The following is a 13,944-nucleotide window of genomic DNA, read 5'->3' as shown; positions in this document are numbered from 1 at the left end:
CGCCTCCCGACAACTCCACCGCAAATACTCTACAGCATCCAACAAACATGCATCCTATCCCGAGATACCTCAACGTGGGTAGACAAGCGATGAAGACCCCTATCGCAGCAAGGGCCTTGCCAATGTACGGGGCGACCTTCAACATCCGTCCTGCTACACTCGGCCTTGGCGCCGCCTTTGCTTCGCAGAGGACGTTTGCGACGTCGGTGTCGCGGTACAACGTCAACACGAATACTTCGAAGAACACGGGTCAGGAGCGTGTGGGACCTGGGACCGAGGGACTGCATATGAGTGAGCGCTTCATGTTTGGGTCAATGTCTCAGGGGGCTTACGTCGAGCAGAGGACACTGCTGCGCCTTCGAGCGTACCTGTCAAGTCTCCTGATAGGATTGTCAAGGGGGACTGGGTCCTGTTCCATCCGGTGTACACGCCCGATGAGCTGCGGGCTTGCCAGGTACGTAGCCTACTCGAGTTATATCATTCCTCTAGCTGAGGCTGTCCTCTAGGTCCTGCACAGAGAGTGCAAGACGATGTCCGACAGTGTGGCTTATGGCTTCGTCAAGCTAGCCAGGTATGTCGTATTCACGATGCACGATGTCAAGTAGGGTGCTGACGTATCCGTTAGATGGGCGTTCGACCTAGTCTCTGGTTACAAGCACAAGCCTCTCCCGCCCAATGCAAGCTCTATGTCTATAGAGCAGCTGCGCAAGGAGGGCTGCCTCATGGATGACGGCCAATGGCTGAAGGTCAGTAAACACATTTGTATGGCGTCTTCTCTTTCAGACACTAACCAGGGTCGTAGCGAATTCTGTTCCTTGAGAGCATCGCAGCTGTGCCAGGGATGGTCGCCGCGACGTTGCGTCATCTCCGTAGCCTGAGACTCATGGTAAGCTTCTTTGCCTTGTAGATGCAGTTCAGTCGCAGGTTCTGACATTGAGTTAACAGCGGAGGGACTCGGGCTGGATCCATACTCTTCTTGAGGAAGCAGAGAACGAGAGGATGCACTTGATGTATGTTCTGTGTTCCTTCCACCTGGAACTCGAGTGTTGATTAATTCATCGTCGGGATAGGACATTCATGACGCTCAAGAACCCGTCTATACTCTTCCGTGCCATGGTTCTTGGCGCGCAAGGCATCTTCTATAACGCTTTCTGTAAGTGGTCTGCTCCAGCTTATGTCACTGGCTAAAAGCTAACCTCCCGCAACCTAGTCTTCTCCTACCTGATTTCACCCCAAACGTGTCATCGGTTCGTCGGTCATCTAGAAGAGGAGGCCGTCATCACATAGTGCGTCTCGGCAATAGCCTCCCTTATATTGCTCGCTCTTGCTGATCAGGTTATACATAGTACACGATGCATTCAAGAAATCGAAGCCGGTCGGATCCCTGAGTGGTAAGCACTATCCACGCACCGTCGCACGCAACCCATGCCTTATATCTGCGTATCTTCGCAGGACAAACCGTCCCGCCCCTGAGATCGCAAAGGACTACTGGCGGCTTGGTCCGGACGCAAAGATTCTTGACGTGATCTATGCCGTCCGGAGCGACGAGAGCACGCACAGGTTTGTCAACCACAGTCTGGCGAACTTGAAGTACGGGACGGATGTCAACCCGTTCGCACTGCAAGAACCGGACATGACTACAAAGGGTTCGACCATATGGTGAGTGAACGTCTTGGTCTAGGATGGCGGACATAGTCTGACCTTCGTCGTTAGCTTTGATCGGAACCAGTCGGTGAATTACTTGGAGAAGTCCAAGAAACTCATCCACGACGGTGCTCCTGCTGCGTGAGCCTGCGTTGGGATTGATTTGGACGGCTTGCGTGGAATGAGGCTATTTCTAGCTCTGCTGTATTGCGAGATGTACGAGTAGGACTTCTGCTTGTTCGCACGGACGCCCGTAGACTAGCGTGCGCTCAACTCAATCCAATGATTGCATTTGACTCCCAGCTTTGCTGATTCGGGAGATATATGTTGATCGTGGAAAGCAGCGGTGCAGCATGGTCGCGGACCACCGTCTCTTTGTCATCAGGCTGCGCCGTTTGTGGCTTGACCCTGGGGAGCTGCTGACTCACCGCCGGAGCCGCGTCTCAGGAGACGTACAAAAGGAAACTGAAGACAAACGACATCAAATCAGGACTTCACAACTTAGTCACTACACATCCACCATGTCTGTCGGACTCGAGCAGCCCTTCAAGCTGCACGTCTCTGAGGCGGACATCGACGCTCTGCGCAAGAAGCTCGAGCTCACGCGACTTCCGGACGAGCTCGAGGACGCCGGCTGGGACTATGGCGCGCCACTCGTGCACGTCAAGCGGCTCGTAGAGCGCTGGAAGGACGGCTTTGACTGGCGCAAGTCGGAAGACGAGATCAACAAGCTGCCGCAGTTCACGCGCGACATTCCGGTCGAAGGGTTTGGCACGCTGAATATCCATTATGTGCACCAGCAAAGCGAGCAGGTGAATGCCATCCCGCTCCTGTTCATACACGGATGTAAGTGATGGTTTTCGAAAAGTTCATGATAGTCGCCGCACTCTCATTCTTGCGGGAAGTCGATTGATATTCACACGAACTGTACAGGGCCAGGGCACTTCCTGGAAGTGAAGAAGATACTACCGTTGTTGACAAGCCCAGGTTCTCCCGATCAGCCTAGCTTCCATGTTGTTGCGTTCAGTTTGCCTGGGTTCGGTTTCTCGGAGGCCCCGAAGCAGAAGGGATTCGCGTGGCGTCAGTATGCTGAAGTGCGTATGGTGGCACTCAGTCCGGATCGAACGTTTCCGTTGCTGACACCGTAGCAAACAGGTCGCAAACAAGCTCATGGTTAGTCTCGGATACCATGAGTACGGTGCGTATCATCAAAGTCCACAGGCTTGAGTTTAGAGACTCACTTCACCGTAGTCATACAGGGAGGCGATTGGGGACACTACGTGGGTTATCCCTATGCCGTCAACTGACAACTGTAGCCTAATGTTTGATGTTCTTCCTCCAGATTGCGGGATACCTCTCTACTTACTATGCTCATACCCATGTGAAAGGATGGTTGTCCAACTACACGAAGTGCGTTTCCATATTCCTCGGGCCTTGCAATCATGTCGGCGTCTGATACTACGTTCCCCGGCCGCCATAGCGCGCTGCCTCCAACCCTCGCCAAGTTCCCTTGGCTCTATCTCACCCATTTGGTCACTCCATATAAAGCCAGCGAGAAGGATGGATGGGCGAGATCTCAAAAGTTCAGGTCTCAGGAAGCTGGGTATTCGAACGAACAGGCGACCAAACCGCAGACTTTGGGTTACTCGTTGGCGGACTCCCCTGTGGGCCTTCTGGCGTGGATCTACGAGAAGCTTGTCACCTGGACGGATTCGTACCCATGGGAAGACGACGAGGGTGCGTTGCGAACATCGTGTATCCCTCCCGCATATGAGCTCACTGCAGGACAGTCCTCGAGTGGGTGTCGATCTACTGGTTCTCCCGTGCTGGACCTGCCGCGTCGCTCCGTATCTACAAGGAGAATACTCAGCATTACACTACCTCGGCGGTCGCAGGTGTGGAATGGACCTCTATTCCGCTCGGGTTTTCTATATTTCCGAAGGAGCTCACGAAGGTTCCGCGAAAGTGAGTATGCCCACAAGACGTAGGCATGTATATAGCGTGCTGAGAGTCCTGACTGTTAGGTGGCTGCGCACCTTGGGCAACGTCGTGTTTGAATCCGAGCATGAGCACGGTGGCCACTTCGCGGCTCATGAGGAGCCGGCCGAGCTTGTGAATGATATCCGGGCGTTCTATGGGAGGGGTGGTCCTGCTTTCGGAGTGGTACCGAGCAGGAACGGTTATGCGTAGGCTCTAGGATTGGGAAATGCCGCAGTCTAGTGGAACAATGTATGCAGGACTTGTTGATTCGTTGGTAAGTAAAATTAACTAGTGCACTAAGTACACGGTGTTGAATCACGGTCGACGTCTTGGCCAGAAGCAATCGCCCTTCGAGTGTTCTGTCCATGCATCCGTATATTGGTCGGTTCCTTCGCAAGGCGAGTATCTCCCAGCTCCGGATGCTCAAGCCTCCTGCTGTGTCCACATGTTCCAGCTCAGATACTGAGTTGCATCACGCTCCTGTCTCCGGGAAGGTACTCGGGCGCAATCGCCGACAATGATTACGCCCCCTCCCCTTGAACGAGCCAGCCCTCGTAGTAAAAACAGTCTTGAGAGTTGACAGGACCCCCAGATCGACAGAAGTCGTAAGTTGGGCACTGGATGCAGGGTGCTTCTTCGAGACCGAGACCGCGCAGTCGTTCCTCGTGAACAGCGCGGTACACTACTCCACGTGTGATGCCACTGCTGTCTCTCGACATAGAGGCCGGATAGGTATCACATTCGCCCAAACGATCGCGACCACGATCCAACGTTTTGCGCGAACTCCTCGAATCCCTGTGACTGCGATAGTCGGTGTCGCTGTCCGACATGTCGTCCGAAGAAGTACTGGGGCTACGCTGTCTAGCCTTCCCCTTGGACGGCTTGCGCTCGGAGTCCGAGAGGCGATGCTTAGGGCGCGAGTCACTCTCGTCCCCATCCTCGTCCACAGGTGTAGAGCGCTCATCGGACGCGGTACGCCTTGATTTCCGCGACTTCTTCCGACCACTCCGCTCGTCAGTAGACTTGTCCTTGTGGCGTTTCCTGCGTCTGTCACCATCGCTTGAATCATCGCTAGAGGATTCGGAATGCTTTCGCTTCGAACGCTTCCTCCCATGCGTCGAGTGTGAGGCATGTGTATGCTCATCTTCGGAGCCTTCTGCGAATGCTGTTTCGGCAAGGTGGAACGCTGGTATCTGTTCCAAAGATGAGCGTTTGCCCAGACAGACTTCGTAGTAGACTCACATTCTCTATCTTCCCATCTAGGACCAACACGTCCAATAGCATCTCCACATGCTCGACGGTGAGTTGCGTTTCGGTGATTCTGCTCTTCTGCAACAAACGCTACTGAATCATGAGCAAAGCGGCATTGATCGGATATAGCAATGGACCGAGTTGTAGCGATTATGGGGAAATAACCTGCACAACATCCCATTACAAGTTTTGCAGCAACTCACCAGTATTTGTTGCGAGTTCGGATAAAGGGAGCGTGATAAAGGATATAACTGTCTTTTCTGCGGGTCCCGATCGTCGCCGGATTGTGGCAAGCTCTTGACGATTACAATAAGTCTACTGAGTTTCAAAGAAGATACGAGTACATACCTGGTCTCGTACAATTTTCAGACAAACGTCCATTAGTAACTTGATGAAGTCAGTGTCCAGCTCCTTGTCGGTAAACCATGGTCCACCAGTTAGTGCGGCCGAGGGTTCAATTCCCGCTAGCATATAGATTTTTCTGGTGGCATACTGGCATGGCTGAGTCCTACACCGCGGCGCTCGGGCTAGTAATGACGTACCCGAACATCAGTTACTGTCTTGATCAACTGCTTTTGCGTCAAGGATTTGAGATATTTGTCGACGACAGCTTGGTGCAGTTGAGTCTTGGCCTTGATATGCTTCGTCCATATGCCTGGTAAGCAAGTGAGCTTCATGCTGCAGCAGACATTTGAGCAACAACTTAAACTCACCTTCATTACCAGCCGCTCGGATATGGTCCAGAACCAAGCCTTCTTCCTGACTCAACACCTTCTTTCTGCATGACCATCAGCTATTCCATCGATTGCGAAGGTTTCAACGCCGTTGACGCACTGTTTGAGCTCATCTGAAGTAACAGCCCTATAGGACAGTCCGTGACCCTTTGACTCCAAAGCTACGAATAATCCCTGTAGAGTTGCTGAGACGAAGCCATGAATATCGGAACAAATCACTCACTGTACCAAGCAGGAAGTTAAGCGCATCGAGACGTGTACTGGCATCCGGGGCGAGGAAGCCGAGATCTTGCTGGCTGACAACCTATACCTTGGTCAATACGCTTTCAAAGACGTACGCCTCAAGCACACAGACCTTGTCGCGCTTCATTATCGCATGTTGATATAATTCGCGCTCCAAAGAGTTCAGCTTTCGGCCGCTCATGGTCGAGGTGCGGGGCAAGGGAAGTCCGAGTTCTGGGGCTCGTGTAGCAGGGCAAGAAGGTGTTGCACCGGCAAGACGCCGTATCCCGCTCTCCCGAGTCCCTCGCCACCCGACTCCCGGTCCTCACGATCCTTCATCGCGCTTCAACTTCACTCACGTTTCCTTCCCGTTCGCCGCCATGTACTGTACTCCATCCGACTGTTGACAGACCCACTGGGAGAAGACCCGCTCGCCAAGATGCTTGCTCGCGCCCAGGCGAGAATACGGACCAGCGTGCTGCGATGCTGCGCGACAAGGCGGAGGCAAAGTACATAGGTCAACGACGATATAGACGAGAGCATACAGCTGGAGCGTGCCGCCTGAAAAAAAAGCAGAAGAACATGTTCAAGCTACCCTTCTTCGACCAGAGCGAAGCCGGTACGTCCTTGCAAACATCCTGCTACTTCGCTTTTGCTCCCGATCCCCCATTCTGCCACCGCAACCCGACGTCTACTATACGCCTACCGTCATGGCATTCACAAGTTCTTGCTTGCGCATTCGAGGCGTGCACGAGCTGTCTCAGTCGTTTGCATGTGCTATCATCTACTTTCCAGTTTCGCACCCGTGGCTTTGCAATGCCTCTGAGGGAAGTTTCGCCTTCGGCTCAACGCTGCACAGAGGCAACGTCTTTGACTCGATGCTGTAGCCCATTAGCTTATTCAAGTTCCTGTCCATCACCCTGTCTTGTCAGCCCATGTGATCTATTCTGTTAGCCCGTAGTATTCAACTCAGCCCATTTCCGTAGCCCATCACAGTCAGCCTGCAACCTCGTCAGCCCGTACCTTCTATCTCGTTAGCTCATACTAACCCCAGAAGTGCGCCTGCGTTAACCCGTCTCGTTGGATGGTCAGCCCGTCATGTGAGCCCATACTTGAAAGCCTGCAGGGAGCACCTCGAGTCGCAAAACCCGGCGCAAGACAGTCGGGAGTGAGGCCTACTGCGGCCTCGCAACCCCTTGCCACGGGCCTTGACGCCATTCTTTATAGATGTTGTCTACGATGGCCTCAGAGCCGTTTCACCACTAACCGTGTCCCCAGATTTCCAACTTGCGTTCGCACCAAAAGCATGGAAAACGCGAGTCATGGCGCGCAGTCATCCAGCTCAACCTCGTCCGCTCTATAAACCTCACGAACGCAATCTCCCATCACCTCACCCTTCATGTGCACCGTTACTCGTTCCTCCAGCGGACACGGACACGCCAGCGCGAACAATTCCCGGAACCCACCGCTGAGTCATCACGAGAGCCTCCAAGTGCACTCTGTTCTATCGCTGATCAGCCGGGACAACGATACGTTGGACTTCACATGAGTACTTCCTCAACGAAGTAGCGAACCTACCTCCTGATAGGACAACCTATGCGTTCCCATGGGTTCCGCAGCTCCGATGACTGGTCTTGTGCCAGCATCATAGTAAAACAAACTCATGTCCAGTTTCTGTTCTTAAATGAGTGTCTTCTCTACTTCATTGCACGGAGCTTGTTTGCTAATTTGCCACATAGACACCAATGGAAATCTGGGTAATGGACCTTAATCGTCCACATCCCCACCCGAACAGGATGATTGCGTAGCGGCAAGCGAACTCCTAACAGAGCGAGAATCGATTGCGCTCATGACCTCGATCAAAGCCCATCCGTGTGCTGCCGAACTCAAATAGCTGCATACTTGGACGCAGTATTCCCGAGGCCGGCGTGGTCCCACTCCAGCAGTTGGACGTGTCTGGGAACGCAGGAGCACGCTTGCGGTGCGCCACGAGTTATCCAACACAATTGGGATCAACCGAGCTCGATGTATAGTGTTGTGCAGCTTGTGCATCTTCGAGATATGCTGTCCACACAACTTCGTGACCAGCTGATGCATGCCCTTCGGACAGAGAAATGGTAATCAAACTATCAGTAACATAGAAGACGAATCCGTCTTAGGAGATGCGGACTATCTTTACGTCCGTGCACATTTACGTGCGTAGATCGCTTTACCAGTATATAAGCACGAGAAAGAGACAGGCCGTCGACCATTCCCAACCCCAAACCTCCACCATCCGCCGCCCTCGGTAAGGATCGTCCTTCCTACTTCATGCACTACATCCACATACCTCCAACAGGTCTACTACCGCATCACATTTGGCAGCGATGTCCCACGTTACTGGAGGTACGATAGACAACCGGAACAGTCACATGTCTCGGTGCTGAGTTCCTCTTGTTCGCAGATGTAGCGGAACGTCTAGCTGACGGGTTCACCCAGTCGAAGGTTTTCGCTATGCAGACTTCCCAGTAAGTGCGATCCACAATTCTTGTATGTATCGAGCGGTGCTGAAGCAACATTGGGATCTTTGTAGTAAATCGTCCTCGACGATTGTGCAGGAGCTGCGTGACTTCCTGCACGCGACCGAGAACGCAGATTTCAAGAAAGACTTTGAAGCGTCATTCGTCGCCGCACTCCACTCGGGCGTCCGCGAATTTGAAGACTACAGCATCAGAACGCTTGCCGACTACCTCGATTGGTACGAATATCTTCTGGGCTGGGTCCCGAGCGAACAGCAGGACGGCCAGTTCGTTTACCACGTCATCTGTCTTTTCTACTTTGTCATGAACCTGGACCCGCTGCAGGCCCGATGCAGTCCGGTTCTCCCCGCCACACGCGCTCCCTACACCTGGCTATCCCAGTGGGTCATACGCTACGCTAAAGAGGTTGGGAAGTTCATGGATACTCCGGAGTCTATCACCCCCTACACTATGGCTACTTTCTGCCATGCCCCCTCGTACAGGATGGAAGACTACCCTGTGCCCGAGGGTGGGTGGAAGACGTTCAACGAGTTCTTTGCCCGCCACATCGACCCCGCAAAGCGACCCATTGACAGCCCCAACACCGACTCGATCATCGTTAGTCCCGCCGACGCCGTCTTTGACGGTGCGTGGGAGGTGAACGATAGCTGCGAGTGCCACTTCGCCGTCAAGGGCGTCCCGTGGCCGATCTGCGAGCTTCTTGACGACGAGCATAGCGGGACCTCATACGCCGAGACGTTCGCACGTGGCCAGTTCTGCCACGCCTTCCTTGGCCCGAACGATTACCACCGTCAGCATGCCCCTGTCTCTGGGAAGGTACTCGAGGCGCGAGTCATTGAGGGCCTCTGCTACCTGCACGTCACCACCAAGCAGGACGCGAGCGGGCGTATGACCATCGCACCCCACCGCCGCCTCTTCCGCCTCCGCCACAAGGTGCACCACCGTGGCGAGCACCACAACACCGAGCACGCGCATCGCACCAAGGCTGAGCACGCCCCGGTCGTAGTGACGATGGAGGCCCCTGACGAGCCAGGCTACCAGTTCATCCAGGCTCGCGCGCTGATCCTCATCGAGACGAAGGACATGGGGCTCGTCGCGGTGCTGCCGATTGGGATGGCACACATCTCGTCGGTGCTGCTGAGCGTGAAGGCGGGCGACGTCGTGAAAAAGGGCGACGAACTCGCGTACTTCCACTTCGGAGGCTCGGACGTCGTCATGGTCTTCCAGGAGCAGGCGGGCATTCAGTTCACCGCCGAGGTGGGGACGCACTACAACGTCGGGCAGAAGATCGCGGTGTCCCACAACGGCTTGAAACAGGGAGCGTAAGGTACTATGTCCTCCATCCTCCAAGTCTTCTACTTATCGTCCGCGAACGCTCATTCTCTGTGGTCATCCAGGCTAATCATATAGCCACCACATCCAGTGGTCGCAGCAGAGCTCGAGAAGCCCTTTAGCTGATCAGGCAGGATCTGGAGAAGTATACATTGATTGTGTTCACTGTTTTGGTTATCAAAGTCGGTCCGAATATGATGTCTGTAGTGTTTGTAGGGTAAAAGGCGTCCGCGATAAAGGAAGAGTTGTTCACTATAGCACGCACCGCTACTACTTGAATTGAGACAGTGTTCGTGAACCTAACGCACAGCAGTCCAACATTGATATATCCGCTTTATGATGCAGGGTTGTGATTGTGAGATGTACATGATGTCAAGTCTAATGAACAATGGGGCAGAGGCCATGGGCTATATTACTACGCGCGGTTACGCTACGATGCGGAACCCGAAAGTGATGTGGTGTAGCATGTATGGTGGTGAATGCGGCAGACCAGATGTGATGCGACTATGCGATGTGCAAATGCAATACGATGCAACGAGACTACTAAGCGCGACTGTACGTATACTATCTATACTGCCCGATACGGCTCGTAGTGTGCATGCGGGGAGGGCGGTAGCGGTGGGAGCGGATGTGAGTGAGGCGGTGTGTGTGTATGAGGATAGGGATGTTCTTCTAGAGGTGTGGGAAGGGATGAAGAGATGTTCCGGCTGTGCCGCTGGCCGGAGATGGGCGACGACGCAGTCGACGTGCGGTGTGTGTATGCGGGGGAGTGTGGCGCGTCCGTAGACACGGATGGTGGCCGCGAGTGTTGGAAGGACCACCGCCGAGGCAGCGTCTCGCCAAGCGTGGTGCTTGACGTCGCGCTCAGAGGCGTGCTGGGAACTGTGCTTGGGGGTGATGGGTTATTAGGACGAGAAACAAAGTACTGCGACGGACCAGTCGTGACTGTCGCGTTGTCTTTGTTGTCTCGCTTCTCGAGGTCGCCGGCCTTCTCCCCGAGCGAAGAGTCGCTCGGTTGTGAGGAGAGTACCGCGTGCGCACGTCTCCGTCCGCGCCGGCCGCAGGTGACCGCGTAGACGAAAAGGCGCCATAAGCCCATGTTCACGAGAAGGTTGAAGAACATGATGACGACTGCAACGGAGAAGATCACGGCAGTGATCGCGCCTATCGCAACACGGGGGATAGGCTTAACCGCGAGGGATTCTGCAAATGCGATCATCAAGCCGCTGCACACTAGGCGTGTGATGCAGAGGTAGCCCGCAAAGACGTCTGCACCGCGAGTGCGATAGGGCTTGAGGACCACAAGCGAGATGAAAAGGAGGAACTCGAGTACCACGAAGAAGATCACCTGAACCATGCCGTGCGCATGACCGAAGGCGGTGACGAGGGCCTTCACGATCATGACGAGCAGGAGAGGGATCACGTAGTACACTCTGTTCGGCCGGTACGGCGCCGTAAATGGCGCAACCGAGGGTGTGGGTTCCGTTGTCCACTTGCTGATCGGCAATGACGAGCGGACGGCGAAGAAGGCGGAAGGAAGGACGATGGTCCCCAACACGACCAGGATGATAACGGAGAGGAGAACAGATAGCCACGAATCCTTCAGAGTCCACTGGTAAAATGTGAAGACGAGGATCGGCATCGTGCACACCAACGCAGCGCGAATACCCCAAGCCCGTGCAAATGAAGGATACTGAGAGCGGAAGTTGGCGAGGGCAGGGTGCGTGCGGCCATACTCTGTCCGAGAGAGGGCGAGGAGAACCCCATAGGCAAGACCAAGCGCACCGAGCACGATGGCGGTGAGGATGAGGGCGATGAGGAAGATGGTCATGAATGCGTTTGCAGTCGCGATACCGATGGAATTGGTGTAGATGGGGATACCGGCTTCCAAGACATTGGAGGAGTCGTCGGTGACGGTAGCGACATCTCCACCAACGAGGACCTGTGGGGAGAAAGAGGAATTGGAGAAGGTGTTTGTGAACCTCTCCGGCCAGGTAGCAATATCAACCTGGAGCGAAGAGAGGGACAGGGGAAGGGCAAAGTTGGCCGAGTTGTATGGGCTCAACTTGCGATTTACGAAAGAGGTGACGCCATTGTCGCTGGCGTTGGACATGGCTCCGCCTGTGAGGTGGCGCATGCGGTTGATGGACTGTTGGATGGGGGAAGTGGTTGTTGCAGGGAAGAGGCCGAATGCCCATGCGAAATTGAGAGTGAAGGAGCGGTAGATGGAGGGATAGTTGAGGGCAAGGAGGCCGGAAAGGGCGATGGATTGGAGGAGGGAGATGAGATCGATGAGACGAATGGGAGCAAGGGCAAAAGGACCGTCTACGACGGATTGCCAGATAGCAAGAGCGAGGGTGAGGAGAGCTAAGCTGGCTGTTGCCCACTCGACGGCGTATTGGTGTGTGGACCAGCCGTTGGAGAGGGTGGTCTGGATGCAGGCCTTGACTTCACCGGAGTCGACATCTGTGAGGGTGAGCTGGGCATAGGCCTCGATGTCTGGGATTGTATAGGCAATGGACGGGAGATGGGAGGCGATGTCGAGGGAGTCTGGGAGGGGTATTGAGTCTGCACCGTTGAAAGTATAGAGGGGGAGAGGGCAGAGAACGCCTCCGAAGAGGGAGCAGATGTCGATGGAGACATTAACGGGGTTCATGCCGTAGACGTTGAGGAAGAGGTTTGCGACGACATTAGTATTGGGGTCCTGGAGGGGGGCGGGATGTGAGGGGGGCGGGGAGAAGAGAAATGGAAAAAGACGTACGACGCTGGCTGCGGAAATGTTGAACACGATGGATTGGTTGTTTGCATAATATGCTATGTCGAACTGCTGTACGAGGATGGATTGTGGAGGTTCGCAATATGTGACGGAAGAAGTGACTTGGGTGTGTCGGGGAGATGAGAACGCATGACGACGGGGGAGGAGAAGAAGGGAGGGACTCACAGAGGACTCTGTCGCGGGCGTGGACGAGGGCGGGGGCGAGAAGAAGAAGGGGCGCGAGTGCGCGTCGCAGCCGGGCGACGGAGAACATGAAGGGCAGAAGACGACGAGCAAGGCTGGGCGGGGCCCGGGGATGAGTATTAGTAGTACGAGAGCAATGAATGGAGACACGCGGACAAGGGCGTATTGTGGTGCGCACCTGGGCCAGCCGAAGTCTATTGTCTTCTTTGTTCAATGTTCTCTCTCAGCAGCTCTCGCTCTCTCGCGGCGCGGGGGAGACAGGCAGAGCTCGCCGGCGGACGGGGTTGCGGGCGATGATGGAAGCAAAAGGAAGGGCTGGGTTGGAGCAAGCACCACGGACGACGTCGACAACAGCGAGCAAGAGATGCAGATGTGCAAGTACATATATAACCCCAGGCGCGCGCCCACTCGGCCCTCGTCGGCGTCCGCGCTCGTGCGGGCTCCGAGTCCGACATACGCACCCTGTCTTCGTCATCCTGCACACGCCTCGCTGCCGCCTTCATGTTCTCAATCCCAGCTCAATCCATGCGTCGTGTCTTATAGTAGTACAACACAGCTCGGCGCCATCGCCATCGCTGCTCAGATCTCTATTTCCCGCACCCCGTCCTTGTCCACCACCTTCACCTTGTACTTCTCCGGTGTCACCACTAACCGCTTCGCCACCTCGTCAAGGCATCTCCGCAGCGTCTTCAGTCCCTCCTCCAGCGGCGCTTCCGGGTCGTGATAACTGCTCCCCACTCATTAGCCCATCTTCCCTCCCATCCCATCCACACATCCAAATACGTACCGGTCAAGCAAGCTGAGCGCAAAGTACGCTCCGTACCCATGCGCCGCGAACGGCACCTCCGACATCGTCCCCAGGTAATCCACCCAGTACAGGTGCGGCTGATGGGTGCTCGTATCGTATCCGCCAATCAGCAGATTCACCGCGTATGGCTTCCGCGACCGCAGCGAGTCCGCAAGCGTCCGTCGAATCCATGACGCTGCCGAAGGCGGACGCAGGGCGTACGTGTTGCGAATCTGGTACAGACGGATGTTCCGCTCGATGTACTCTGCAAACTGCACTGTGTCGCCTGAAGTACGAGAAACAACTTAGTTAACTTTCACACCGAGATTGCGCAAACCTACCGGGCTCGCCAGAGTACGCCATAAGCAGATGCGGGCTCAGCACCTTGATCTTGTCCTCATCCACCTTCATCTTCACGATAGACCGCGCCGCCGTCGTGTCCGAGGCAAGAATGACGTAGCCCTTGCCCGTCAGTGCGAATGAGATATCCATGGTCAGAGAGAAGGAGAAGGATGT

General features: G+C 54.9%; 7 protein-coding genes across 7 annotated transcripts; 4 read left to right on the top strand and 3 right to left on the bottom strand.

Annotated features, from left to right (window-relative positions):
- Positions 1–89: 89 nt before the first annotated feature.
- On the top strand, positions 90–1,789 carry L226DRAFT_456777 (alternative oxidase; the record flags this gene model as incomplete). Its single annotated transcript, XM_067675322.1, has 11 exons — positions 90–291; positions 342–454; positions 507–571; positions 626–746; positions 803–886; positions 946–1,010; positions 1,071–1,153; positions 1,211–1,286; positions 1,347–1,391; positions 1,453–1,659; positions 1,714–1,789. 11 exons carry the CDS (start codon positions 90–92, stop codon positions 1,787–1,789), a joined length of 1,137 nt encoding a protein of 378 aa, XP_067538732.1.
- A 376-nt stretch (positions 1,790–2,165) lies between these two features.
- On the top strand, positions 2,166–3,834 carry L226DRAFT_567840 (alpha/beta-hydrolase; the record flags this gene model as incomplete). Its single annotated transcript, XM_067684089.1, has 8 exons — positions 2,166–2,490; positions 2,578–2,738; positions 2,800–2,842; positions 2,896–2,924; positions 2,987–3,054; positions 3,125–3,381; positions 3,435–3,609; positions 3,669–3,834. The coding sequence occupies 8 exons, from the start codon at positions 2,166–2,168 to the stop codon at positions 3,832–3,834; spliced, it is 1,224 nt and encodes a 407-aa protein (XP_067538731.1).
- A 129-nt stretch (positions 3,835–3,963) lies between these two features.
- On the bottom strand, positions 3,964–6,074 carry L226DRAFT_531517 (uncharacterized protein). Its single transcript, XM_067680095.1, has 9 exons — positions 5,965–6,074; positions 5,833–5,913; positions 5,710–5,783; positions 5,589–5,653; positions 5,418–5,530; positions 5,224–5,367; positions 5,079–5,171; positions 4,867–4,965; positions 3,964–4,817 (listed from the first exon to the last, which is right to left on the bottom strand). The coding sequence occupies exons 1-9, from the start codon at positions 6,031–6,033 to the stop codon at positions 4,146–4,148; spliced, it is 1,410 nt and encodes a 469-aa protein (XP_067538730.1). The 5' UTR covers positions 6,034–6,074; the 3' UTR covers positions 3,964–4,145.
- Positions 6,075–6,101: 27 nt separating this feature from the next.
- Positions 6,102–6,830, top strand: L226DRAFT_284721 (uncharacterized protein). Its single transcript, XM_067673589.1, has one exon. It carries the CDS (start codon positions 6,315–6,317, stop codon positions 6,783–6,785), a length of 471 nt encoding a protein of 156 aa, XP_067538729.1. The 5' UTR covers positions 6,102–6,314; the 3' UTR covers positions 6,786–6,830.
- A 1,367-nt stretch (positions 6,831–8,197) lies between these two features.
- Positions 8,198–9,676, top strand: L226DRAFT_520594 (uncharacterized protein; the record flags this gene model as incomplete). The annotated part of the gene is made up of 3 exons (XM_067678655.1): positions 8,198–8,216; positions 8,275–8,338; positions 8,404–9,676. The coding sequence occupies 3 exons, from the start codon at positions 8,198–8,200 to the stop codon at positions 9,674–9,676; spliced, it is 1,356 nt and encodes a 451-aa protein (XP_067538728.1).
- A 574-nt stretch (positions 9,677–10,250) lies between these two features.
- L226DRAFT_567837 (TRP-domain-containing protein) lies at positions 10,251–12,711 on the bottom strand (the record flags this gene model as incomplete). Its single annotated transcript, XM_067684088.1, has 3 exons — positions 10,251–12,386; positions 12,444–12,559; positions 12,624–12,711. The coding sequence occupies 3 exons, from the start codon at positions 12,709–12,711 to the stop codon at positions 10,251–10,253; spliced, it is 2,340 nt and encodes a 779-aa protein (XP_067538727.1).
- A 509-nt stretch (positions 12,712–13,220) lies between these two features.
- L226DRAFT_457681 (N-terminal nucleophile aminohydrolase) lies at positions 13,221–13,920 on the bottom strand (the record flags this gene model as incomplete). The annotated part of the gene is made up of 3 exons (XM_067675388.1): positions 13,221–13,368; positions 13,429–13,714; positions 13,770–13,920. 3 exons carry the CDS (start codon positions 13,918–13,920, stop codon positions 13,221–13,223), a joined length of 585 nt encoding a protein of 194 aa, XP_067538726.1.
- Between the last annotated feature and the right edge of the window lie 24 nt (positions 13,921–13,944).

Source organism: Lentinus tigrinus (assembly GCF_003813185.1).
Source record: "Lentinus tigrinus ALCF2SS1-7 unplaced genomic scaffold L226scaffold_5, whole genome shotgun sequence".
Classification (NCBI taxonomy): domain Eukaryota; kingdom Fungi; phylum Basidiomycota; class Agaricomycetes; order Polyporales; family Polyporaceae; genus Lentinus; species Lentinus tigrinus.
This window is presented reverse-complemented; position numbering and strand designations above follow the sequence as displayed.